This window comes from Pongo pygmaeus, chromosome 10, assembly GCF_028885625.2.
Source record: "Pongo pygmaeus isolate AG05252 chromosome 10, NHGRI_mPonPyg2-v2.0_pri, whole genome shotgun sequence".
Taxonomy (NCBI): domain Eukaryota; kingdom Metazoa; phylum Chordata; class Mammalia; order Primates; family Hominidae; genus Pongo; species Pongo pygmaeus.
This window is the reverse complement of record NC_072383.2, coordinates 120,701,995-120,727,514: the sequence shown is the minus strand read 5'-3', so window position 1 is coordinate 120,727,514 and position 25,520 is coordinate 120,701,995. Positions and strand designations below refer to the sequence as shown.

Here is a 25,520-nt window from a genome sequence, read left to right as displayed (position 1 = left end):
GGTTATAAAATAGCATAAAATAATTATCCCAGCCTCCTTTGATCATAAGGTATTTTCCCATCAGTAGAAAATATTTAAGCACTGTACCTAGAAATGCCCTATTCTCTATGCTGCCTGATTCTCTAATAATACAGAGAAGATCCTAAGGTTTACCTCTTCTGACTTGAACACAAGAGGAATAGTAAAATAATAATTAGTCAAGCAAGAGCACCAAGTTCTTTCTAAGAGCAGCACTGTTTCAATACATTTTTATCATTTCAAATGGCTCATTATTTGTGGATTCTGTATTTGCGAATTCACCTACTTTAAGAATTGATTTGTAATCCCAAAATCAATACTTGCAGCACTCTCACGGTCATTTGCAGAAGTGCATGTGCCGTGTGACAAATAATTTTACTCACTCAACATGCACATTTCCAGTTGAGGGCAGGCAGGGCAATGCTCTGCCTTCTTGTCTCAGCTGTGACTATAAACAAGTGTCCTTTTCATGGTCTATTTAGTGCCATGTTGTTTGCATTTTTGGTTGTTTGCATTTTTCTTGGTGATTTTAGTATTTAAATTGACCCCGAAACATAGTGCTGAAGTGCTGTCTAGTGTTCCTAAGCAAAAGAATGCTGTGATGTGCCTTATGGAGAAAATATGTAGGTTAGATGAGTTTTGTTCAAGTCATGAGTTATAGTGCTGTTGGCCATGAGCTCAATGTTAATGAATCAATGTTATATATTAAATAAAGTGTCTTTAAATAGAAATACACATAAAACAAGGTTATGTATTGATCAGTTGGTGAAAATGTGACCAGAGGCTCACAGAAACCTACCCCTATATTTCCCTTAAGAGCAATAGTTAAGTATCTGCTAATTTGGTGTTTGCAGAGACTTTATAGAACATAACTACCAACAATAATGAGAATTGACAGGATTTTTTAGTACTTTCATTTATGAAAAACAAGTCTACAGACAGAATAATCTCCTTGTGCCCATCCATCTCAACTTTTTATTTTTTGTTTTTGTCTTTTGGCATGCCCTCTTAAATAAATTTCTACAAATCATACCAAGAGAGAAGCAAGTATGCAGAAAACTCATCATCAGGTTCTCCCTGAGAGCAGGTTACATGGGCAGCAAATGCAGAAAATGCTACAGGAGATGACTCAAGTTCCACCTCAGATAGAAGAGCTTGCGGTAAGCAGGCAAGATAAAATGTTTTCTCAACATCTGGTTCACCTCCCTCTTATTGGCTCTTAAACATCTAAATACCTAACATCATGTATTATTCTGAAACTGAGCAGCTTTATGAGGGATCCACTCATGTTCAACGACTCTACTTATACTGTTTCATTCATTTTTTTTTTTTTTATACAGGGTCTCGTTCTGCTGCCCAGGCTGGAATGCAGTGGCACAAACACAGCTCACCGTAGCCTTGACCACCTGGGCTCAAGTGATCCTCCCACCTCAGCCTCCCGAATAGCTGGGACTACAGGCTCATACCACCCTGGCTGGCAATCTTTTTTTTTTCTTTTTTTTTTTTTAGTAGAAACAAAGTCTAGCCTGTGTTGCCCAGGCTGGTCTCAAACTCCTGAGCTCAAGTGATGCTCTCACCTCAGTCTCCCAAAGTGTTGGGATTACAGATGAGAGCCACTGCACCCCCACAACTTTCGTTCCTTGTCAATATGCACATACACATTCTAAAAGCCATCACGTTTTTATATCTTCTCACAGAAATAACTCTTTTTATAACATTTTATTAGGGCCAGGCGCAGTGGCTCACGCCTGTAATCCCAGCACTTTGGGAGGCCGAGGCGGGTGGATCACGAGGTCAGGAGATCAAGACCATCCTGGCCAACACAGTGAAACCCTGTCTCTACTAAAAAAAATACAAAAAATTAGCTGGGTGTGGTGGTGGGCGCCTGTAGTCCCAGCTACTCGGGAGGCTGAGGCAGAAGAATGGCGTGAACCCGGGAGGCGGAGCTTGCAGTGAGCCGAGATCACGCCACTGCACTCCAGCCTAGGCGACAGAGCAAGACTCCGTCCCAAAAAAAAAAAAAAAATTTATTTTTAACAATACTTCCATTATTTTCAACTGACAATTCAATATGTATACAGGACCCAAGTAAAATTTTTCAAATTATTTCCCAGTAGCTTAATATCAAGATGTACAAAGAGTAGCCTGAAGCAGCTAAGCTTGCACATATTTATTCTCCACAAAATCTGATGGACAAAAATGCAATAGGCATACTCACTTTTTCAGTTAAAAGTGGGGCGCTATGAGCCAGTGTATCCCTCTCTTCATACTGATAAGAGGAAAAAATAATCACTACTCAAAAAGACCCAGTTTCCAAAGGAAGAACTACATTAATAATAAAAGCAAAACAAATACATATAAACAAGGTCAGAAATTTGCAGTTTCTACAGGTAAGAGAACTTGCTGCCTTGGGAAATATCTAAAAACATTCTGAAAGAAAAGCAAATACATAAAAAATATTAAAAAATGCCACAAATGATTATGACTTTTTTTTTTCTTGAGACGGAGTTATATATTAAATAAGGTGTCTTCAAACAGAAACACGTCTATCGCCCAGCCTGGAGTGCAGTGGCACAATCTCAGCTCACGGCAAACTCCGCCTCCCGGGTTCAACAATTCTCCTGTCTCAGCCTCCTGAGTAGCTGGGATTACAGGAGCGCACTACCATGCCCAGCTAATTTTTTTTTTTTTTTTAGTAGAGATGGGGTTTTGCCATGTTGGCCAGGCTGGTCTCGAACTCCTGACCTCAGGTGATCCGCCCACCTCGGCTTCCCAAAGTGTTGGGATTACAGGCGTGAGCCACCGCGGCCGACCTTAAGGTATTTATTAAAGTTTTAAAGCCTTATTAATAGAGAATTTGAATTTGCATTAAATACTATGTAAAGTCACAATCGGCTGGGCACGGTGGCTCACACCTATAATCCCAGCACTTTGGGAGGCCGAGGCGGGTGGATCACTTGAGGTTAGGAGTTTGAGACCAGCCTGGTCAACATGGAGAAACCCCATCTCTACTAAAAATACAAAAATTAGCCAGGCATGGTGGCAGTTTCCTGTAATCCCAGCTACCCGGGACGCTGAGGCAGGAGAACTGCTTGAACCCGAGAGGCAGAGGTTGCAGTGAGCTGAGATCGCACCACTGCACTGCAGCCTGGATGACAGAGTGAGACCCCATCTCAAAAATAAAATAAAATAAAGCTATAATAAATATCTTAAATAATGACTATCACTCACAATCAGTGACTCAATTTTGGTTTTGCTTTACAATTTTTTATTGAGGTAAAATTCACTTAACATAAAATTAATCATAACCATGTTAAAGTGTGCAATTCAGTGGTGTTTCATACATTCACAATTCTGAGCAACCATCTAGATCCAAGACATTTTCATAACCCCAAAAGGAAATCTCCTACCCATTAAGCAGCCACTCCGTCTCTCCCCAGGCCTTGAAAACCACCAGTTTACTCTGTATCTGTTGACTTGCCTATGCTGGACATTCCATAGAAATTGCATCATACAACATGTGACTTTCGTGTCTGGTGTCTTTCATTTAGCATCATGCATTCAAGGCTGATCCATGTCACAGCATGTATCAGTACTTCATACAATAACATTCCATTGTATGGATAGACTACATTTTGTTTACCTACTCATCAGCTGATGAACATTTGGCTTGTTTCTACCTTTTGGTTATTACAAATAGTGCTGCTGCTGTGAACATTTGTGTAGAAGTATTTGTTCGAATGCTTCTTCTCAATTCTTTTACATCTTACCTTGGAATTGCTGAGTCACATAGCTATTCCATGTTTAACTTGGAACATTTTTTGTTTTGTTGTATTTTGTTTTGTTGAGACAGAGTCTCACTCTGTCGCCCAGGCTAGAGTGCAGTGGCACCATCACCATCACAGCTCACTGCAGTCTCAAACTCCTGGGCTTAAGCAATCCTCCAGCCTCAGCCTCCCGAGCAGCTGGGACTACAGGCATGCATCACCATGCACTGTTAATTTTTTTAAAATAATTTTTTGTAGAGATGAGGTCTTGTTATGTTGCTCAGGCTAGTCTTAAACTCCTGCCTCAAGTGATCATCCTGCCTTGGCCTCCCATGGTGCTGGAAGTACAGTCATGAGCCATTGTGCTCAGCCTCAATGTTTTTTATTCTCATGATTTTGCCCTGTGTCAGTATATGTATCACTAATCTGTTTGCTAACTCCTTTCTAAAAGGGAAAAAAGGCCAAGGTCTCAAAAAAAAAAAAACCTGTATTTTAGAGCCAGGTGTGGCCGGCTCACCCCTCTAATCCCAGCTACTTGAGAAGATTAAGTGGGAAGATCACTTGAGCCCAGGAATTTGAGGCCAGCCTGGGCAACATAGCGAGACCTCATCTCCAAAAAAACCATAAAACTTGTATTTTAGTCTTGTTAAATAAATTCAGATAAACATTTGCCTCATTACTTCAATAAAATTTAATAAATAAAATTGAATTATTTGCTTTTGATTTAATATGCTAATTTCTAATGGGACTAAATACTATAGTTAAATTAAAACATTTTAATATATATTCATTGCTTCCTAAGTAGAGATACTATATTGTTACATTACTGAAACATTCGTACTCAAAGAATGAACACATACTTCTACCCACATTTAAAACAAATCAAAATATTTCTACTTACCCATGCATAATATATTGCCCATGTTTTACTATTGCTCACCAATTCTTTATTATTTGTTGGGTTAAAAGTAACATAGTTCTGAAATATAAAGTATGAAAATACATTAATGATAAAGTTTCTGTTTCTGGTTAAGCTGAAAGTTAAAATTAAATAATAATTTTAATTAAAACAAATGAGTAGGAATATAAAACAGAAAAGATATGGCATTTGGTAAAAAAATAGGAATATCATTTAAATACTGGTGATTAAAATAAACAGTGTCAAATGTGTTCCCTTTCCAGTCTGATCTATTATAATTCATCATCTATAAATTGGAATAAGCTTTTCTTTTTTTTTTTTTTTGAGCCAGAGTCTCGCTCTGTCACCTAGGCTGGAGTGCAGTGGCGCCATCTCAGCTCACTGCAGCCTCTACCTCCTGGGTTCAAGTAATTCTCCTGCCTCAGCCTCCTGAGTAGTTGGGACTACCGGCATGTGCCACCACACCCAGCTAATTTTTATATTTTTAGTAGAGATGGGGTTTCACCATGTTGGCCAGGCTGGTTTCGAACCCTACCTCAAGCAATCCACCCGCCTCAGCCTCCCAAAGTGCTGGGATTACAGGTGTGGGCCACTGCCCCTGGCTATAACAAGCTTTTCTGATAGTGGTCAATTTAAAATAATAACAATAATAATAATAAAATAAATTGGAACAAGCAAAAGTAAACCAGTATTCAATAACCTTTATTCTGTATCCTTTTAGATAAAGACTGCTGCGTATACATTTCTAAATTTGACAGTGCCACACGCTATCTTGGAATGAATGCAAGATATTGGAAGGGGATTCTAATTCCTGCGAAGATGGTGAATAGCATGGGCTGCTGGCTCCCTTCCCAAAAACCAACCCTGCAGAAACTATGGAAGTGAGGGAAACTTTAAATACAGAAACCAAACAGTCACAGCAAGAACAACAAAGCAAGCTCTTCCTGGGGAGCCATGGGGTATGTGTTTGAAATGTGCATTGGAGGTGGGTGGCTACAGCCTGGGGAGAAGGGCTGCAGGAGACAGCACTAAGGGACAGGCTGGAGAAAAGCTTTTTAAGTTCCATTTCTGCCATTTCCACCCCGTCTCCACGCCTATTCCTTACCTATCATTTTCTGAACATTTTATGAATGTTACATACCACAGGAGTGTAAACTACTAATGCCAGTGTTTGAGAATTCATATCAGAACAGCACAAAAGCCTGGGTAGGGTAAGGAACTGGCAAAAGCAAGTGCATGAGGCAGACTTCACAAAGCCTGAAAATCAGCCTCAAACGACCTCAAGCTCTGATTAGATTAAGCTGACTACTCTGCTAAGTGCCTTTAAGAAGCAGAAGTCAGTCTTCTTTGGACGAAGTCATCTCAAGCCTCAAATTTATTTCTACACTTTAAAAAACACAACATCAGGCATTCAGTAAAAAATAGCCAGGCATATTAAAGAGATACATCCAGGCCAGGCACTGTGGTGTATGCCTGGAATCCCAGCACTTTGCAAGGCTGAGGCAGGAGGATCGCTTGAGGCCAGGAGTTCAAGACCAGCTGGGCAACAGAGCAAGACCCCATCTCAAAAAAAAAAAAAAAAAGAAAGAAAGAAAAGAAAAGAAAAGAAAAAAGACCCATCCAAATGACTGAAAACCAAGAGGAAAAAGCAATCGGCAGAAAGAAGCCACAGGAGATCCGAGTATTGGGGTTATTAGACACAGACGTGACAATCACTGGATTAACACGCAGGAAAGCAGAGGACAAGATGGGGAATCTCAGCAGATAGCTCTACTTAAAAAAGAATCAAATGTAAATTCTAGACCTGAAAAAAATGATTTAAAACTACGCTCAATAGACAGTTTAACAAAAATTTAGATACAGCCAAAGAAAGAACTAGTCAGCAGGAAAGGAAGACAAATTATAGTAGAAAACATCCAGACTGAAGCAGAAACAGATGAAAGGATAGAAAATACAGAAAACAAAATAAAAGACCAGTGGGACAAGACCAGAAAAGGTCTAACGTATATGTAATTGGAGCCCCAGAAGGAGAATAAAGAAAGAATGTGGCAGAAGAAATGTGTAAAGAGGTAATGGCTGAGAATTTTCCAAAACTGAGAAGAGATATAACATCTCAGGTTCAAGAAATCCTAAAGGATAAGCTTTACAAAAATCAACAACATACCCACTTCCACACAGACACATCATTGAAAAGCTGCTGGGGCTGGTGCAACATTGGCTCACGCCTATAATTAACGCACCTTGGGAGACTGAGGTGGGAAGGTCACTTGAGCCCAGGAGTTTGGGACCAGCCTGGGCAACACAGCGAGACCCCATCTCTACAAAAAAAAAGAAAAATTAGCCAGGTATGATGGTGCTACCTGGGAGGCTGAGGTGGGAAAATCACTTGAGCCTAAGAGATCAAGGCTGTAATGAGTGGTGACTGTGCCACTGCACTTCAGCCTAGGTGATGGAGTGAGACCTTGTCTCAAAACCAGAACAAAACAAAATAAAACCCTACTGAAAACCAAGGGAAAAATCTGTAAAAGCAGCTGGGGTCCAAGGAGAGAGACACACAACATTCAAAATAGGGATTGACAGCTGACTTTTCAACAGAAAATAGTAGAAACCAGAAGACAACAGAATCACATCCTTGAAGATATGAAGTGCTGAAAGAAAATACTACCATTCTAGAATTCTATACCAAAGGAAAATCTCCTTCAAAAATAAAGACTTGTCCATGAACATTCACAGCAGCTTTATTTTCAATAGCCACAACCAGGAAACAACCCAATGTCCATTAACAGTGAATTAATAAACAGTTACATACCTATTCAATGCACTACTATTCAACAATAAAAAGGAATACACTACTGATACGTGCAACAACAAAACTGAGTGAAAGAAACCAAAGCTCTCTGCAAACGGAGTCCATTTATTATACATGAAATTCTGGAAAATGCAAACTGATAAACAATAATCAGGATGGTAGACGTTAGGAGATGGATAGAGGGATCAGATCACACCTTGGAGGCCACATGTCATGGAATTTTAATGTTATTCTGAGGACAATGAGAAGTTACTGAAGGATTTTAAGTATGGGAATGATGTAATATTTTAATTATTTAAAAATATGGCCGGTCATGGTGGCTCATGCCTGTAATCCCAGCACTTTGGGAGGCCGAGGCAGGCAGATCACAAGGTCAGGAGACTGAGACCATCCTGGCTAACACGGTGAAACTCCGTCTCTACTAAAAATACAAAAAAATTAGCCGGGCGTGGTGGTGGGCGCCTGTAGTCCCAGCTACTCAGGAGGTTGAGGCAGGAGAATGGCGTGAACCCAGGAGGCAAAGCTTGCGGTGAGCCGAGATTGCGCCACCACACTCCAGCCTGGGTGACAGAGCAAGACTCCATCTCAAAAATAAATAAATAAATAAATAATTAAAAATGAAAAATAAAAATAACACTCTGGCCGGGCACGGTGGCTCACACCTGTAATCCCAGCATTTTGGGAGGCCAAGGCGGGCGGATCATGAGGTCAGGAGATCGATATCATCCTGGCTAACATGGGGAAACCCCATCTGTACTAAAAATACAAAAAATTAGCTGGGCATGGTGGCACGTGCCTGTAATCCCAGCTACCCGGGAGGCTGAGGCAGGAGAATCGCTTGAACTCAGGAGGCAGAGGTTGCAGTGAGCCCAGATCGTGCCACTGCACTCCAGCCTGGGCAACAGAATGAGACTCCATCTCAAAAAAAAAAGAAAACAAAACAACAACAACAACAAAAACAGTCTGACTGCTGTGGGAAGACTGTTAGAGAGTGAAGCAAGAGTGAACGCAGAGAGACCAGCAGGCCAGATAATGCAGGTAGAGGTGACAGTGGCCTGGACTAGGATGGTGGTGACAGAGGTGGAAAGGAGAGGAAAGATATCAGGATATGTCTTGGAAGTAAATAGCCTTGGGAATAGATGACAATACCCAAGAAGAAAGCATAGCAAAAAGAAGAAGAGGGCCGGGTGTGGTGGCTCATGCCTGTAATCCCAACACTTGGGAGGCTGAGGCGGGTGGATGGCTTGAGCCTAGGAGTTGGAGACCAGCCTGGCCAATGTGGCATAACTCTGTCTCTGTAAAAAATTAAAAAATTAGCTGGGCATGATAGTGTGCACCTGTAGTCCCAGCTACTCAGGAGGCTAAGATAGGAGGACTGCTTGAGCTCAGGAAGCAGAGGCTACAGTGAGCTGAGATTGTGCCACTGCTCTCCAGCCTGGACGACAGTGAGACCCTGTCTCAAAAAAGATTTTTTTCATTTTAATCATTTTAAATTTAAATCACCATGTGTACTCAGCAAGGTTGCAAGGTACAAAATCAACACACAAAAATCAGCTGCCTTTTTATACACTAGTAATGAACAATCTAAAACGGAAATTAAGAAAACAAATTCATTTATAATAGCATCAAAAAACCACAAAATCCTTAGGAATAAAGTTACAGGAGGTGAAGACTTGAACTCTGGAAATTACAAAACATTCCTGAAAGAAATTAAAGAAGACATAAATACACGGCAAGGCATCCCATGCTCATGGATTGGAAGACAACACTGCGAAGATGATGATACCACCCAAAGTGATCTACAGATTCAACGCAATCGCTATCAAAACCCCAATGGTGTTTTTTGCAGCAATAGAAAAATCCATCCTAAATAGCCACATATGGTTGGTGGCTACTGTGTTAGCACAACCTTAAGGAGTAAGAAAAAATTTTTTAGGGGCAAGAGGAACGTTGGAGGGAAAGGAAAGAAGATGGACATATGGCTGCATAACCATATTTCCCTGGCTGAGTCTAGTCACCCAAACCCTCTGTTTGGGTTTTAGATCCTGCAAATCAGGCATGTACTTATCACAGTGCCTGGCACAGAACAGATACTCAATAAATATATGACAAATGAAGCACGCAAGGATGAATAAGACAAGTCACAAAAGCAGGGAGCAGTGACCCAGGAAAATAAGGAGACCTGATAGAAACTTTCTGGGTGTCCTTGGCAAGTCACCTCACGTAAGTTGGGAGCAATAATGATGACTTCCCTATACTCCTCAGAGTTAGTTTTACAAGGTTCGAAGTAGTTAAGAGCACACTTCTAGAATAAGAAAGACTGCCAGGTGGGTGATTTTAGACAAATTATTTAATAATTAATGGTAGTATTCCACAGATAATAATATCTTTTTTGCTAGCATGTTTGCATGGATTATGTGAGATAATGTAAGTAAAGAATTTAGCAGACTCTGGAACATAAGTGCTTGAAAAATATTAGCTATTATATTCAAGTAAAATGAGATCAGGAAATGAAAGGGTTTTAAAAGCTCTACTGAGGCCAGGCGCAGTGGCTCACGCCTGTAATCCTAACGTTTTGGGAGGCCGAGGTGGGGAGATCACCTGAGGTCGGGAGTTCAAGACCAGCCTGACCAACATGGAGAAAACCCATCTCTACTAAAAAAATACAAAATTAGCCAGGCATGGTGGCGCGCGCCTGTAATCCCAACTACGCGGGAGGCTGAGGCAGGAGAATCACTTGAACTTGGGAGGTGGAGGTTGTGTTGAGCCGAGATCGTGCCATTGCACTCCAGACTCCAGCCTGGGCAACAAGAGCAAAACTCTGTCTCAAAAAACAAACAAACAAACAAACAAACAAAAACACTCTACTGCAACATAACACAACTCTACTGAAACAAAAAGTAGGTTCTGGCCTGGCATCAGTAGAACTTTGTTTTTGTTTTTTTGAGACAGAGTCTCACTTTGTCACCCAGGCTGGAGTGCAGTGGCGCAGTCTTGGCTCACTGCAACCTCTGCCTCCCAGGTTCAAGCAATTCTCATGCCTCAGTCTTCCAAGTAGATGGGTCTATAGGCATGCGCCACCACGCCCAGGGAATTTTTGTATTTTTAGTAGAGACAGGGTTTCACCGTGTTGGCCAGGCTGGCCCTGAACTCCTGACCTCAAGTGATAACCCACCTCAGCCTCCCAAAGTTCTGGGATTATAGGTGTGAGCCACCACGCCCAGCCTGGCCTGGCACCTGTATAACTTCAGGTTGATGTTGACAGGCTCCAATTGAACTCACCTGAACACCGTACTCTGTGGGGAGTTCGAGAGTGCATGCTGGCGTTTCCACTGCCAAAGTCCACTTCCAGATGCATACCTTCTGTAGGTGACAGTAGAGAGACGGGCATGAGAAGGTCTGTGAAGTCTGAAGTAACTTACACCTCTTGTGGTGACCCCAAAACTTCAAGTAACTAAGGACAGAGGCCCAGACTCTGTGCTTTGGAGTCTGGTCTTTTGAGAATATCACAGACATCACGCAGCCCAGCCTGAACAGAGCTGAACAGGGCCAGGGCCTTTACCTGGACTTCAGCATCTGAGATGGTTGCCAGATACTTGGCGTCGTGGGTCATGGCCATGGCCCTGATGCCGCTCCCTTCAGGGCAGCTGTCAAATATTGTGTGCACAGGAATACTGCAAAATAGGACAAGGGGGGGCGACACTTGCTGAGGTCTCCCTGGCTTCCCAGAGAGGCCCAGGGCAGGTCTGAGCTCAGCCCAAACCTCTCCAAAACAGAACAAAATGTGGTCTATCCATACAGTGGAATCTTTCTGAGTCATAAAAGGGAATGAAGCACTGACGCATGCTATGACATGGATGAGCCTTGGAAACGATGCTGAGTGAAAGAAGCCAGGCACGAAAGGCGCATAGTGTATGAGTCCACTCATATGAAATGGCCAGAATAGGCAAACCCACAGAGACAGGTAATGGGTGCAGGGTGTCCTTCTGGGGCAGTGAAAATGTTTTGGAACTGGATAGAGTTGATGGTTGCATAAGAGTGTAAATGTCACCGAACCGTATGCTTTAAAATGGTCAGTTTTATGTTATGCGAATTTAACCTCAACAACAATAATAGTCAAGCCTAACTCAAGGCAATGGGCCTGCTGTTTGCCCTCTTTACAAGCTCTAGTTTCTCATTCACTAGGTACCAGGCACTGATTCTGTGCCAGGTTATGCCTGGCAGGAAGGATGTAAATATGAAAAGATGACTAGGACAACGTCCCAGCTCTCAAGGAATCGGACACTCTCCTACGTAGGTGGGAATGCAAAGGAGCAGCACTTTTCTAGAAGCAGTTTGGCTGTATCTATCAAAACCTTCAATGCATACATCCTACAGCCCAGGAACTCCACTCTTACGACTTTTTCCTAGGGAAATCATGGAAAAAGTAAACAAAGGTCAATGAAAATTCACAGTCATCGTGGTACTGCTCTAATAGCAAAAATCAAACAACACATATGTCCCTTAATATACCATACATGAATTGTTTAAAAAGATATTATAGCATAACCATATGATAAGAAACTAGGCTGGGCACAGTGTTGCATACCGGTAATCCCAGCACTTTGGGAGGCTGAGGTGGGTGGATTGCTTGAGCTAAGGAGTTCGAGATCAGCCTGGGCAACATGGCAAAACCCTGTCTCTACCAAAAATAGAAAAATTAGCCAGGTGTGGTGGCACGTGCCTGTGGGCCCAACTACTTGGGAGGCTGAGGTGGGAGGATCGCTTGAGTCCAGGAGGTTGAGGCTGCAGTGAGCCAAGATCACACCACTGCACTCCAGCCTGGGTGATAGAGCAAGATCTTGCCTCAAAAAAAAAAAAAAAAGCCAGCATGGTGGCTCACACCTGTAATTCCAGCACTTTGGGAGGCCAAGGCAGGTGGATCACCTGAGGTCAGGAGTTCGAGACCAGCCTGGCCAACATGGTGAAACCCCGTCTCTACTAAAAATACAAAAAATTAGCCGGGTGTGGTGGCAGTCACCTGTAATCCCAGCTACTCAGGAAGCTGAGGTAGGAGAATCACTTGAACCCAGGAGGCAGAGTTTGCAGTGAGCCGAGATTACACCATTGCACTCCAGCTGGGCAACAAAAGTGAAACTCTATCTCAAAAAAAAATAAAGGCATAAAAATAAAAAATAGAAATAAAAATAAAAACTTTGCTGCCTTCAAAAAGAATGAGGTAGATTGGGAAAGTGACCAAAATTTGTGAAAAAAGCACACTGCAAAACAATTGCATCATCCTAATCGTGTGTGTGTATGTGCGTGTGTATGTATTGAAAAAACTCTGGAGGAATAGACTCCAAACTGTAAGCAATGGTTCCTCTGAAGATGGGGTTTGGGTGAGGAGGAACTTTTATTTTTTGCTCCTACACTTCCATACTGTGTTACTGACAAGACCTTAGAGCTGTATGATTCCAACACAGCCTTGAAATACCCAGAATTAGATGATATGCAAGTATCTAAGACAGCCAAAGCACAGAAGCAGTGGATGTGAAGATAGAAGTTGTAATGGTTGGGTTGGGGGAGGTCTGCTGATTCCCGCTGGAATGAAAAGTGGGTGGTGGCAAGACTTAAACCAGGAATGCGGGCTGCATGGTTCTTTTTTGTTGTTGTTGTTTATGGAGTCCTAGATACAGTGAAGATAAACAGGCCTCAGCATCTCTGTATGTCACACTAGAGTCCCAACTGGCTGGCATCAAGTCTGTGTCCCAGCTGAGGACTTCTCTGGTTCTCTGTCACTTGAGAAACTTCTTCCCACTGAGAAGTAGCCCCAAAAATTCACCTGGGAAGGCAATCCCAAAATGATTGGAAATAACACAGTGAAATCTTTAGTGAGAAAATGTATCTTATCCCTGGAGATACTTGGAATTGAATATAGAGAAGATGAAGTCAGTCAGACCTGCATTATTAACATATTTGTGATAAGAGAATTTGTTCATTTTTTAGGAATTTGTAATGTTTAAGTGAATTTGACATACCAGAGTTGCTAACAGATTAGATTTGTGACGCTAATTTAAAATATGTAGTTGATTTAGACTTGTGATTTTAAATTAAAATTGTAATAGGTTTATAAACAATATTAGAACACTTAAGGAAACTTAAGATGTACCATATTTATGTCTAATTTACTAGATTTGCAGTAATTACTTAAGTACCATGAAGGATTTGTTTGTTAATCAGACTACTAAAAAACTTAACGAAACTAAATCTCTTAAATATTGAAATGCAGTTTTACATATTTAAAAGGAGTTAATAACCAAATTTGTAAGTGGGGCCAAACATTAATCAAAGCCTCTTCAAAGGTGATTGCAAAAATATGCTAGATTTATAAACAGAGTAAGATTTTTAAGTTGAGCGAAAAACTGGAGGAAGAACTATGGTTTTTAATTTATCACTAATAAAATGAATATTAATCCTAAAACCAAAACAGCCTCTGAATAATCTTTTCTGGGTCCCAAAGTAATCACTTGGGATATCATAAAATTCATATTAACGTAGCATTTGCATTATTAACCACAGATATGCTTTACTGTGAAATGTTTTTAAAAAAATCACTGCCCTCAAGTTGCTTCATGTCTAGTAGAGAGACAGTTTCACAAACAAGGAAAAAACAGTGGCTCAACATCATAACAGGGCAGCTCTGTCTGGTGAAGGTGTTGGTCAGCAAAGGCTTCAGAGACGAGACACACCTGAAGGACTCTGACCCTTCTGCCGGCCGACTGCAGCCTTCTACTGCATGAGATAATACCCTTCCCTTGTGGTTAAGTTGGATGTGCCAGTACTTGCAGCTGAGAGCGTGTGGCAGCTGCAGACGGCTACGCGTGCAGGCAACGGGCATTTCACTTTCTGGGGGAAGTGTCCGCAGGGCCCTAATGCAGGCTGCATGTCCCCTGTAGCCTAAGTTGATTTGACAATGGACAGTCTCTAAAGGGTTTTAATCAGGGTGGCAACACAATCAGATTTGTTTGGGAAAAGATCACACCAACAATGTTGTGGAGAAAAACTACATGAAGATATCCATATATATGTGTTCAAAACAAAAGCAAATGTTTTGGAAGGAAACACACCAAACTGATTACCTCTAGAAAGAAGACTAAGATCGGAGATGGCAGCCAGTGCTTTCCATGAAAATGTATCAGTTTTCATTAATTTTTTCTTTTCTTTTTTTTTTTTTTTAAAGATGAATTCTCGCTCTATCGCCCAGGCTGGAGTGCAATGGCACGATCTTGGCTCACTGCAACCTCTGCCGCCTGGGTTCAAGCGATTCTGTCTCAGCCTCCCGAGTAGGTGGGATTACAGGCGTGCACCATTGTGCGTGACTAATTTTTTTGTATTTTGTATTTTGTATTTTTGTAGACAGGGTTTCACCACGCTGGCCAGGCTGGTGTCGAACGCCTGACCTCAAGTGATCCACCTACCTCGGCCTCCCAAAGTGCTGGGATTACAGGCGTGAGCCACCATGCCCGGCCTGGTTTTCATTAAATTTAACAGTTTTCTATTAAAATGTACTAAAATCATTTTTTTAAGAAATTAAACAGATGAGCCAGGCATGGTGGCTCACGCCTGTAATCCCAGCATTTTGGGAGGCTGAGTCAGGCGGATCACTTGAGCCCAGGAATTCGAGACCAGCCTGAGTAACATGGTGAAACCCCATCTCTATTTAAAAAATACGAAAAAATTAGCTGGGTGTGGTGGTGTGCACCTGTCGCCCCAGCTACTTGGGAGGCTGAGATGGGAGGATCATCTGAGCCCAGAAGGTAGAAGTTGCAGTGAGCTGACATTGTGCCACTGCACTCCAGCCTGGGCAACAGAGCAAGACCCTGTCTCAGTAAGAATAATAATAATAATAATAATAACAACAACAACAACAACAACAGATGAGGCTGGGCACAGTGGCTCACAGTTGTAATCCCAGCACTTTGGGAGGCCAAGGCAGGAGGATCACTTGTGCCTAGGAGTTCGAGACTAGCTTGGGCAACATAGCAGGACCCTCTCTCTACCAGAAAAAAAAAAAAAAAATAGCCAGGCTCAGTGGCATGTACCCGTGGTCCCAACTACTCAGGAGGCTGAGGTGGGAGGATCACTTGAGCCCCAGAGGCCAAGGCTGCAGTGAGCCATGATCACACCACTGCACTCCAGCCTGGGTGATAGAGTGAGACCCTGTCTCACAAAAACAAAAACAAAACAAAAAACCAGATGAAAGACCATACATTGTTTGGTCTATCCATACAATGTAATGTGATTCCGCCGTAGAAAGGACACGTGCCACACCACAGATGAACCTTCAAGCACAATGCTAAGTGAAAGAAGCCAGACACAAAGGCCCTGTATTGTAGGGATGTGAGATCAGAGAAGCCACAGAAAATGAAGTGTTAGATGCCACAGAGAAGTCAAGTCAGATGAGGATCAGGGCTGGGTAATGCGATCCCCTGGAGGTCACTCGTCACCTGCGGGAGAGCAGTTCCTGTGTCCCCCACTCTAGAACATTCAACGTAACTTCTTCCTAACCTCCTAGTGCATCTGGACTCACTTGTTGAACTCTTCCCTCCCCACCCACCTACCCAACCAGGCCCTAACAATCTTGTCAGTGAATCTGACTGCTCTCTGCCTCAGGCCAGGAGTTAAGAAAGAAAACGCATCTAGGATCCTCTATCATGCTGCATTCTGGTGCTGCGCTCTAGTGATCCTCACAACATCCTGTGCACTGGGTTTAATGGGCTAAGTGGCCCCTCCAAACTCAGGCCCACCCAGAACCTCAGAATATGACCGTATTTGGACACAGGGCCTTTGTGGATGTAGTTAGTTAAGATGAGGTTGTGCTGGACTAGGGTGGGCCCCAAATCTAATGCCCAGTGTCCTCAAGAAGACACAGATGGATGCATGGTGGGAATGTCATGGGAAGATGGAGGCAGAAATTGGAGGGATGCGTCCACAAGCCAAGGACACCAAAGGTCGCCCGCAGCCAGCAGAAGCAAGGGGAGAGGCCTGGGACAGATTCTTCCTCACAGCCCCCAGAAGCAGCCAACCCTGCCAACACCTTGGTTTCAGACTTCTGGCCTCCAGAACTCCAAGAGAATAAATCGTTTGAGCTAATTTGTTACAGCAGCCTGAGGAAAGTAAAAAACAGCAGACGTCATTATTCTTTTTTCACAAATGGGAAAGTCACTTTCTTCTCTGGGTCTCCAAGTCACACAGCAGGCCACGGCCGAGTGGGCATGGAAACCCAGGTGGACGCCAGAGCCCGCGCTCACACCTGCCTCCTGCCACCTGCTCTTTCATGTCACTCTGAAGTCCCCCAGGCCCCTTCCCTTCTCCCCTTCCAATTCTCCTACCTAGGCAAGCCACCACCAGTCACATTCCCTATGCTTATTCCCCCCTTGCCCAGCACGGCTGGACAAGCATCACCACGTTCCCCCACCCACCATCTGCTGCAGGCTCATGCTTTTTGTCCCCAACCAGGCCCCTCCCTGAAACCCTACAGTTCCTTCCCTTCATTTGGTGGACCTCTACTGCATTCTCATCGATTACACCATGGCACATCCTACAGCCCAAACTACCAGCCCTATTCCCAATGTCCTTGGCAGATAAGACGGCTTCCTGCTTGAGGGCTGTCACACAAGGTGGCCTGCTCAGCCCCACAGTATCCCCCAACTGCCTAGGCAGCTTCTTGCCCAGCACTTTGCAAACTATCTGTGGTGAAAGATATTTTTAAAAACTTGTATTCCATTGCAGACCAATACATATTTTTTTCTTGAGACAGGGTTTCGCTCTGTCACCCTGGCAGGAGTGCAATGGCATGATCATGGCTCACTGCAGCCTCCAACACCTGAGCTCAAGCCATCTTCCTGCCTCAGCCTCCGGAGTAGCTGGGACTACAGGCATGCACCACCACATGTGGCTAACTTTTAATTTTTTGTAGAGACAGAGTCTCACTATGTTGCCCACTCCTGGCCTCAAGTGATCCTCCTGCCTCAGCCTCCCAAAGTGCTGGGAGGCTCCCAAAGTGCATGAGCCACTGCACCCAGCCCAGGTCAAATACTTTCACAAAATAAAAATACCATAGCAAGAACAAATTGCTACAAAAGTTCCCAAAGGCCCCCTCTCATTTTCTGTACTTTCTGTTCAACATAGCCCAGGACCAGCTGACAGATCAGCTCAGCCTGCAGAGTACACTTTGAGCAGCACTGCTCAAGCCCACGGAAATTCCACCATTCCTTGTTGGATGCACAATCAGAAAAGGAACCAGAAAAGGTGAATTTGATGAGTTAGGAAGAAAGGCAATACCGGATGACAACCTTGATACAAGAGAGACGCTCCATTCAGTCTGCCTCCAGCCGGGGAAGGAGGAGAGTGAGGTACAGAAGCAGATATAAGGAGGGTACAGAACCCCGGCCTTCCGGACCCAGCTCCAGTGCCAGAGAGTCTGTGGGCTGTCAACCTCCCCTCACCACCTGGACTGGTTTATCTGATGCTTGATCGAAGTAAGCCTGCCTTTTACCCCCAGGTTAAGAAGGTCACTGCAACTCATTTCTTAGACACCAGAGTGTGTCAAAAGGCTGGTAGGCTTATCACGAGAAAACCATCAGACACAGTCCAATAGATGGAGACTCTACCAAATCCCTGACCTGTACTCCTCAAAACTGTCAGTTATCAAAAACAAGGAAAGTCTAAGAAACAGCCATAGCCGAGAAGAGCCTAAGGAGCCATCACAGCTAAATCGAATGTGGTCTCCTGGGTGGGATCCTGGATGTCTGTTAATAATAATGTGTCATTATTGGTTCATGAATTACAGCAAATTGATCCTACTAATGTAAGATGTAACTAATGTGGGAAGCTGGGCGTGGGGTATATGGGAATCCTCAGTACTATCTTCCCAATTCTTCTGTAAATCTAAAACTGTTCTAAAAATAAAAGTCTGTTAATTTAAAAAAGAGAGAAAGAGAGATCAGATGCGGTGGCTCATGCCTGTAATCCCAGCACTTTGGGAGGCCGAGGCAGGAGGATGGCTTGAGCCCAGGAGTTCAAGACCAGCCTAGAAACAAAGCAAGACCCCATCTCTACAAAAATATAATACAATAAAATAAAATATTTAAAAAGAGGCTAGGCAAGGTGGCTCACGCCTATAATCCCAGTGCTTTGAGAGGCCAAGATGGGAGGATCTCTTGAAGCCAGGAGTTCAAAACCAGCCGGGGCAACATGGCAAGACTTCCTCTCTACAAAAATAAGTTAGCCAGGTGTGGTTGCATGCGCCTGTGGTCCCAGCTACTCAGGAGGCCAAGGCAGGAGAATCGCTTGATTCTCCTGAATGAGCTATGATTGCGCCACCGCACTCCAGCGTGGGCAATGGAGCGAGACCCTGTCTGTACTATAAAAGAAAGGAGGCAATGGTGGGTTGTTAGAATTAGAGAGAGACTGCAGAGAAACAGCAGCTTTGGAAAGCCTCCCATCATTACTGTACCTAAAACCATGGCAGGCAAACAGATAGAAATCGAACATATCCAACAAGAAATGTATGGAACGGGGAGCAGGGATAGACAGGAACACTTGGTAGCAACCATTAAGAACTGCCCAGAAGAGGCAGCATGACCAGCCACTAAAAAATCTGTCCTTGTAGAAGTAATGTTTCTCATTGTAAATGACAGATTTGCCATCTGGGTTATGCTTTGAGCTTGTGTGAGCTAGGTTAGTGTGAGTCAGCATAAGCCAGTCTACTGTGGAACGCCAACAAATCAAATTTCTAGGCATTGGCATTACTCATTCTGTCACTATCACACAGTGGCAGATACTCTACAAAAATTCAGGGAAAAAAGAAGTGGCTACACGAAGCCTACCCTGTGAAGGAGTCCCATATAATCACCAGGCAGTCTGGCCCTTTGTCTGCTGTGGCAATCCACCGCCTGTCTTCACTGACGCAGAGGCAGGAGATAATATTGGCGTGGCCCTACGGAAATGGAGAAAAAATGCTTTGAAACATCCAAGATGCGGCCCAGCCTTGGCCACCATCAGCAAAGGCCGGGGCCCCACAGAGAGATCTGAGACCCTTTCAACACTCATCTGGCTGGAAATTCTATTCCCGCTGGCCTTCCTGGGGGTTTCTCCACTTCCTAGTGGGTGATTTTCAAACTTTCTCTCCCTCCAAACACCTGAAAGACAAGCTCCCCACATGAACAGTGGCTCCTAGAGGTCAAGGCAAGCGGCAACTCCCAACCCAAGTGGAGGATAAGCATCTGGGCCCTCCCCTCCCCAGCCACTCTGAGTCACGCTGCCGGCCTCTTCTCTCTACAACACTGCTCACTTCAGGGCTCTGAGCAGCTCTGGCGCAAAAAGTTCCTCACTGGTGTCTCTACTCCCACTCTTTTTGTTTGTTTGAGACAGGGTCTCACTCTGTCACCCAGACTAGAGGGCATCAACACAATCTCGGCTCACTGCAGCCTCCATCTCCTGGGCTCAAGCAATCCTCCCACCTCAGCCTCCCAAGTAGCTGGGACTACAGGCACATGCCACCGTGCCCAGCTAATTTTTACATTTTTTGTAGAGACAAGGGTCTTGCCATGTTGCCCAGGCTGGCCTCAAACTCCTGGGCTCAAGCGATACACCCACCTCGGTCTCCTCGGCCAAGGCCTGTGCTGAAATTACAGGCATGAGCCACCATTCTCGGCCTCTGCTTCCACTCTTATCTTCTTACAATCCTTTTATACACACAAGAGAGGAATCTTCTGGAAACACAAATGGCAGCACTCCCTGCTGGGAAATGGCCCCTCTTCCCTCCTTCCTTCTCTGTCTCCCTCATGGTGGGGCAGCCACACCAGCCTTCTTTCCAGGCCCCACACACAGGCCTGAACACTTGTTGCTCTCTCTGTTTGGAATGTTCTCCCCCAGACTGTCTTTGGCTGGCTCATTCGCATCCTCCAGGTCTCAGCAGAAACAGCACCTCTTCAATCCCTGCCCACTCAATCTAAAGTTAAGTCTTCTCTTACCCTGATTTTTCTCCCTTAGAGCGTTTTCACATCTCCTTTCAAGCACTGGTTACAATTTATAATCATTTATGTGTTCACTTGTTTAACGTCTGTCTCTGTACTAGACTGTAAGCTCCATGAGAGCAGGAAATACATCTATTTTGTTCATTACTACAGACCTATACTCTGAAACATAGCAGCTATAACTATTTGTGAAACGAATGGATGGTCAAGGCCACTCCCAGCCCTCTGGCCCTAGTGAGGCTGGACTCCTGCCTTCTTCCACCCCAGCCCATCTGCGCATCCTGCTCGCCCTGACTATCTGAGCCCACCCACAGCAATCTCTCCTTCTCTCTCTGCCATCACCACTGTGCTCACTGCCATGCATTCAATGAAGCTCCAAGGGGAGCTACCTGCTGATTTCTACCTGTGTATTTCTGGACTTCTAGAGAGTGAATTCCTTAAGTTGCACCCAGATATCTTGAGTCCCTGGCACAACACTGAGTATTGACTGGGTCCTCGGTAAATACCTTGTGGTGTTTTTGATCTAGGCATCAGCTAAGGATGCTCCTGTAACAACACACATTAACTGAAAGGGTGATATGGAACAGTTTACCAGGTCAACGAGTGGAAAGTCAGACACCAAGGAATAGGATGCTTGGAAAGGTAAATGATGAAAATGAAATGGGTCCCAAACGTCAGGAACAAAGGAGGCAGAGTGCTGTGAGGAGGGCAGGCATGAAGGACAAATGGGGGAGGCTCAGAGAGGGGTGAAAATGAGCAAAACTGCTGAAAGGAGGGAGGGATAAAAGGACAACTGACCTACTTAACACTTTCAAGACAGGAGATGTAGAGTCATTGTTTACTAGTACAGTCTTGGGCAAGTCACTTAAACCACTCTGAGCCTCAGTTTCTTCTTCTGTAAAATGGGTATATGAATACCCACTTCTCGGTACAGTTATAAGATGAAAGTCCTTTGAAAACTAGAGACATGTGTAACTGTCCATGAGGTCGGCACCCTGCTGAATAGCTGCCCTTTGTGTTATATCTGTGGAGATATGATCTACGCTGTCCACATTTTTGCAGAAGTGTAAAAAATACAGATGTTTTAAATTCTCACTATAAAATTAATATCAACTGCTGTTTTGTAAGTTGATTCTCATTAGAAACAGAGAGACAATAAACAATACCATGTGTTTCTAAAGACAGGATTGCTTTTAGTTCCAAGGAGAGTGGGAAAATACGACAGTGATAGAATTAAGTCAGCCCTTGAGATACAAAACAAAATACCACACACACGTTAAAGACAACTCCTCTACCTGTAGGAAGGAAATCCCTGCATACCTGAAGGTGGTATTGATTATTCCTGAACACGTTGTAGATGATTGCAGTGTGAGCGCAAACATACAGAAGAACTCTCTGCTTTTCCTCTCGAATATAGTAAACAGGAAGAGAACTGTTCCATCCAAACGACCAGGTCATGGTCTGGAAGACAAGGGCAAAACCAGCAAGACATTACAGCGTGTTCAGCCCAGAGCTGGGGCTCCAGGAACTCGCTGGAGGGGAAGGATTTCACATCAACAGTCCAGCGAAGAGGAACCACTTTAAGAAAGTCCTCAGCCAGGCACGGTGGCTCACGCCTGTAATCCCAGCACTTTGGGAGGCTGAGGTGGGTGGATCACCTGAAGTCGGGAGTTCGAGCCCAACCTGGCCAACATGGTGAAACCCTGTCTCTATTAGAAATACAAAAAGTAGCTCCCCCTCTCCCCTCTCCCCTCTCCCCTCTCCCCTCTCCCCTCTCCCCTCTCCCCTCTCCCCTCTTTTTTCGGTCTCCCTCTCCTTCTTTTTTCGGTCTCCCTCTGTTGCCGAAGCTGGACTGTACTGCCGGGATCTCGGCTTGCTGCAACCTCCCTGCCTCGGGCTCCTGTGACTCTCCTGCCTTGGCCTGCCGAGTGCCTGGGATTGCAGGCGCGCGCCGCCACGCCTGAATGGTTTTTGTATTTTTGGTGGAGACGGGGTTTCGCCGTGTTGACCGGGCTGGTCTCCAGCTCCTGGCCTCGAGTGATCTGCCTGCCGCGGCCTCCCGAGGTGCTGGGATTGCAGACGGAGTCTCGCTAACTCAATGCTCAATGGTGCTCAGGCTGGAGTGCAGTGGTGTGATCCCGGCTCTCTGCAACCTCCACCTACCAGCCTCCTGCCTTGGCCTCTTAAAGTGCTAAGATTACAGCCTCTGCCCCACCGCCACCCCGTCTAGGAAGTGAGGAGCGTCTCTGCCTGGCCGCCCATCATCTGGGATGTGAGGAGCCCCTCTGCCCGGCCGCCCTATCTGGGAGGTGAGGAGCGCCTCTGCCCGGCCGCCCATCATCTGGGATGTGAGGAGCGCCTCTGCCCGGCTGCCACCCCGTCTGGGAGGAAGTGAGGAGCGCCTCTGCCCGGCTGCCCCGTCTGGGAGATGAGGAGCACCTCTGCCCGGCCGCCCCGTCTGGGAGGAAGTGAGGAGCGCCTCTGCCCTGTTGCCCTATCTGGGAAGTGAGGAGCGCCTCTGCCTGGCCGCCACCCCGTCTGGGAAGTGAGGAGCGCCTCTGCCCGGCTGCCACCCCATATGGGAAGTGAGGAGCGCCTCTGCCCAGCCGCCCCTTCTGGGAGGTGAGGAGCGCCTCTGCCCAGCCGCCCCGTCTGGGAGGTGAGGAGTGCCTCTGCCTGGCCGCCACCCCGTCTGGGAGGAAGTGAGGAGCACCTCTGCCCAGCTGCCCCATCTGGGAAGTGAGGAGCGCCTCTGCCCGGCTGCCACCCCCTATGGGAAGTGAGGAGCGCCTCTGCCCGGCCGCCCACTCTGGGAAGTGAGGAGCGCCTCTGCCCGGCCGCCCACTCTGGGAAGTGAGGAGCGCCTCTGCCCGGCCGCCCACTCTGGGAGGTGAGGAGTGCCTCTGCCCGGCCGCCCCGTCTGGGAGGTGAGGAGCGCCTCTGCCTGGCCGCCACCCCGTCTGGGAGGAAGTGAGGAGCGCCTCTGCCTGGCCGCCACCCCGTCTGGGAGGAAGTGAGGAGCACCTCTGCCCAGCTGCCCCATCTGGGAAGTGAGGAGCGCCTCTGCCCGGCTGCCACCCCCTATGGGAAGTGAGGAGCGCCTCTGCCCGGCCGCCCACTCTGGGAAGTGAGGAGCGCCTCTGCCCGGCCGCCCACTCTGGGAAGTGAGGAGCGCCTCTGCCCGGCCGCCCACTCTGGGAGGTGAGGAGCGCCTCTGCCCGGCCGCCCCGTCTGGGAGGTGAGGAGCGCCTCTGCCTGGCCACTCCGTCTGGGAAGGGAGGAGCGCCTCTGCCCGGCCACCCCGTCTGGGAGGTGAGGAGCGCCTCTGCCCGGCTGCCACCCCGTCTGGGAGGAAGTGAGGAGCGCCTCTGCCCGGCTGCCCCATCTGGGAAGTGAGGAGCGCCTCTGCCCGGCCGCCACCCCATATGGGAAGTGAGGAGCGCCTCTGCCTGACCACTCCGTCTGGGAGGTGAGGAGCGCCTCTGCCCGGCCGCCCCGTCTGGGAGGTGAGGAGTGCCTCTGCCCGGCCGTCACCCCGTCTGGGAGGAAGTGAGGAGCACCTCTGCCCGGCTGCCCCGTCTGGGAGATGAGGAGCACCTCTGCCCGGCCGCCCCGTCTGGGAGATGAGGAGCACCTCTGCCCGGCCGCCCCGTCTGGGAGGTGAGGAGTGCCTCTGCCCGGCTGCCACCCCGTCTGGGAGGAAGTGAGGAGCACCTCTGCCCGGCCGCCCCCTCTGGGAAGTGAGGAGCGCCTCTGCCTGGCCGCCACCCCGTCTGGGAGGAAGTGAGGAGCGCCTCTGCCTGGCTGCCCCATCTGGGAAGGGAGGAGCACCTCTGCCCGGCCGCCACACCGTCTGGGAAGTGAGGAGCGCCTCTGCCTGGCTGCCCCATCTGGGAAGGGAGGAGCACCTCTGCCCGGCCGCCACACCGTCTGGGAAGTGAGGAGCGCCTCTGCCTGGCTGCCCCATCTGGGAAGGGAGGAGCACCTCTGCCCAGCCGCCACACCGTCTGGGAAGTGAGGAGCGCCTCTGCCTGGTCGCCCCGTCTAGGAGGTGAGGAGCGCCTCTGCCCGGCCGCCCTGTCTGGGAGGTGAGGAGCGCCTCTGCCTGGCCGCCACCCCATCTGGGAGGAAGTGAGGAGCGTCTCTGCCCGGCCGCCCCGTCTGGGAAGTGAGGAGCGCCTCTGCCCGGCCGCCCCCTCTGGGAAGTGAGGAGCGCCTCTGCTCGGCCGCCCCCTCTGGGAAGTGAGGAGCGCCTCTGCTCGGCCGCCCCGTCGGGGAAGGGAGGAGCGCCTCTGCCCGGCCGCCCCGTCTGGGAGGTGAGGAGCGCCTCTGCCCGGCTGCCACCCAGTCTGGGAGGAACTGAGGAGCGCCTCTGCCCGGGCGGCCCCGTCTGGGAAGCGAGGAGCGCCTCTGCCCGGGCGGCCCCGTCGGGGAAGTGAGGAGCGCCTCTGCCCGGCCGCCCCGTCTGGGAGGAGAGGAGCGCCTCTGCCGGGGCGGCCCCGTCTGGGAAGCGAGGGGCGCCTCTGCCCAGCCGCCCTGTCTGGGAGGTGAGGAGCGCCTCTGCCCGGCTGCCCTGTCTGGGAGGTGTACCCAACAGCTCCGAAGAGACAGCGACCATCGGGAGCCGGCCATGAGGACGATGGCGGTTTTGTTGAAGAGAAGGGGAGGAAGTGTGGGGAAAGGAAGGAGAGATCAGATTGTTGCTGTGTCTGTGTAGAAAGGGGTGGGCATAGGAGACTCCATTTTGTTCTGACTAGGAGAAATTCTTCTGCCTTGGGATGCTGTTGATCTATGGCCTTTCCCCCAGCCCCCTGCTCTCTGAAACATGTGCTGTGTCAACTCAGGGTTAAATGGATTAAGGGTGGTGCAAGATGTGCTTTGTTAAACAGATGCTTGAAGGCAGCATGCTCTTTAAGAGTCATCACCACTCCCTAATCTCAAGTACTCAGGGGCACAAACACTGCAGAAGGCCGCAGGGTCCTCTGCCT

General features: G+C 47.0%; 1 protein-coding gene across 9 annotated transcripts in view; it reads right to left on the bottom strand.

The window, feature by feature from the left end:
- CFAP251 (cilia and flagella associated protein 251) overlaps positions 1-25,520 on the bottom strand; it is an 86,621-nt gene that overhangs the window by 47,513 nt on the left and 13,588 nt on the right. For 6 of the 9 annotated variants that reach the window (XM_054441793.2, XM_063646790.1, XM_054441794.2 and 3 more), the window contains exons 4-9: positions 21,853-21,993; positions 19,384-19,493; positions 11,076-11,187; positions 10,796-10,876; positions 4,687-4,764; positions 2,237-2,287 (exon numbers count right to left, since the gene is read on the bottom strand). In XM_054441793.2, coding sequence (XP_054297768.1) covers positions 2,237-2,287; positions 4,687-4,764; positions 10,796-10,876; positions 11,076-11,187; positions 19,384-19,493; positions 21,853-21,993 — 573 coding nt within the window. The remainder of the gene's footprint in view (positions 1-2,236; positions 2,288-4,686; positions 4,765-10,795; positions 10,877-11,075; positions 11,188-19,383; positions 19,494-21,852; positions 21,994-25,520) is intronic. The other 3 variants (XM_063646788.1, XM_063646789.1, XM_063646791.1) reach the window with 2 other exon arrangements.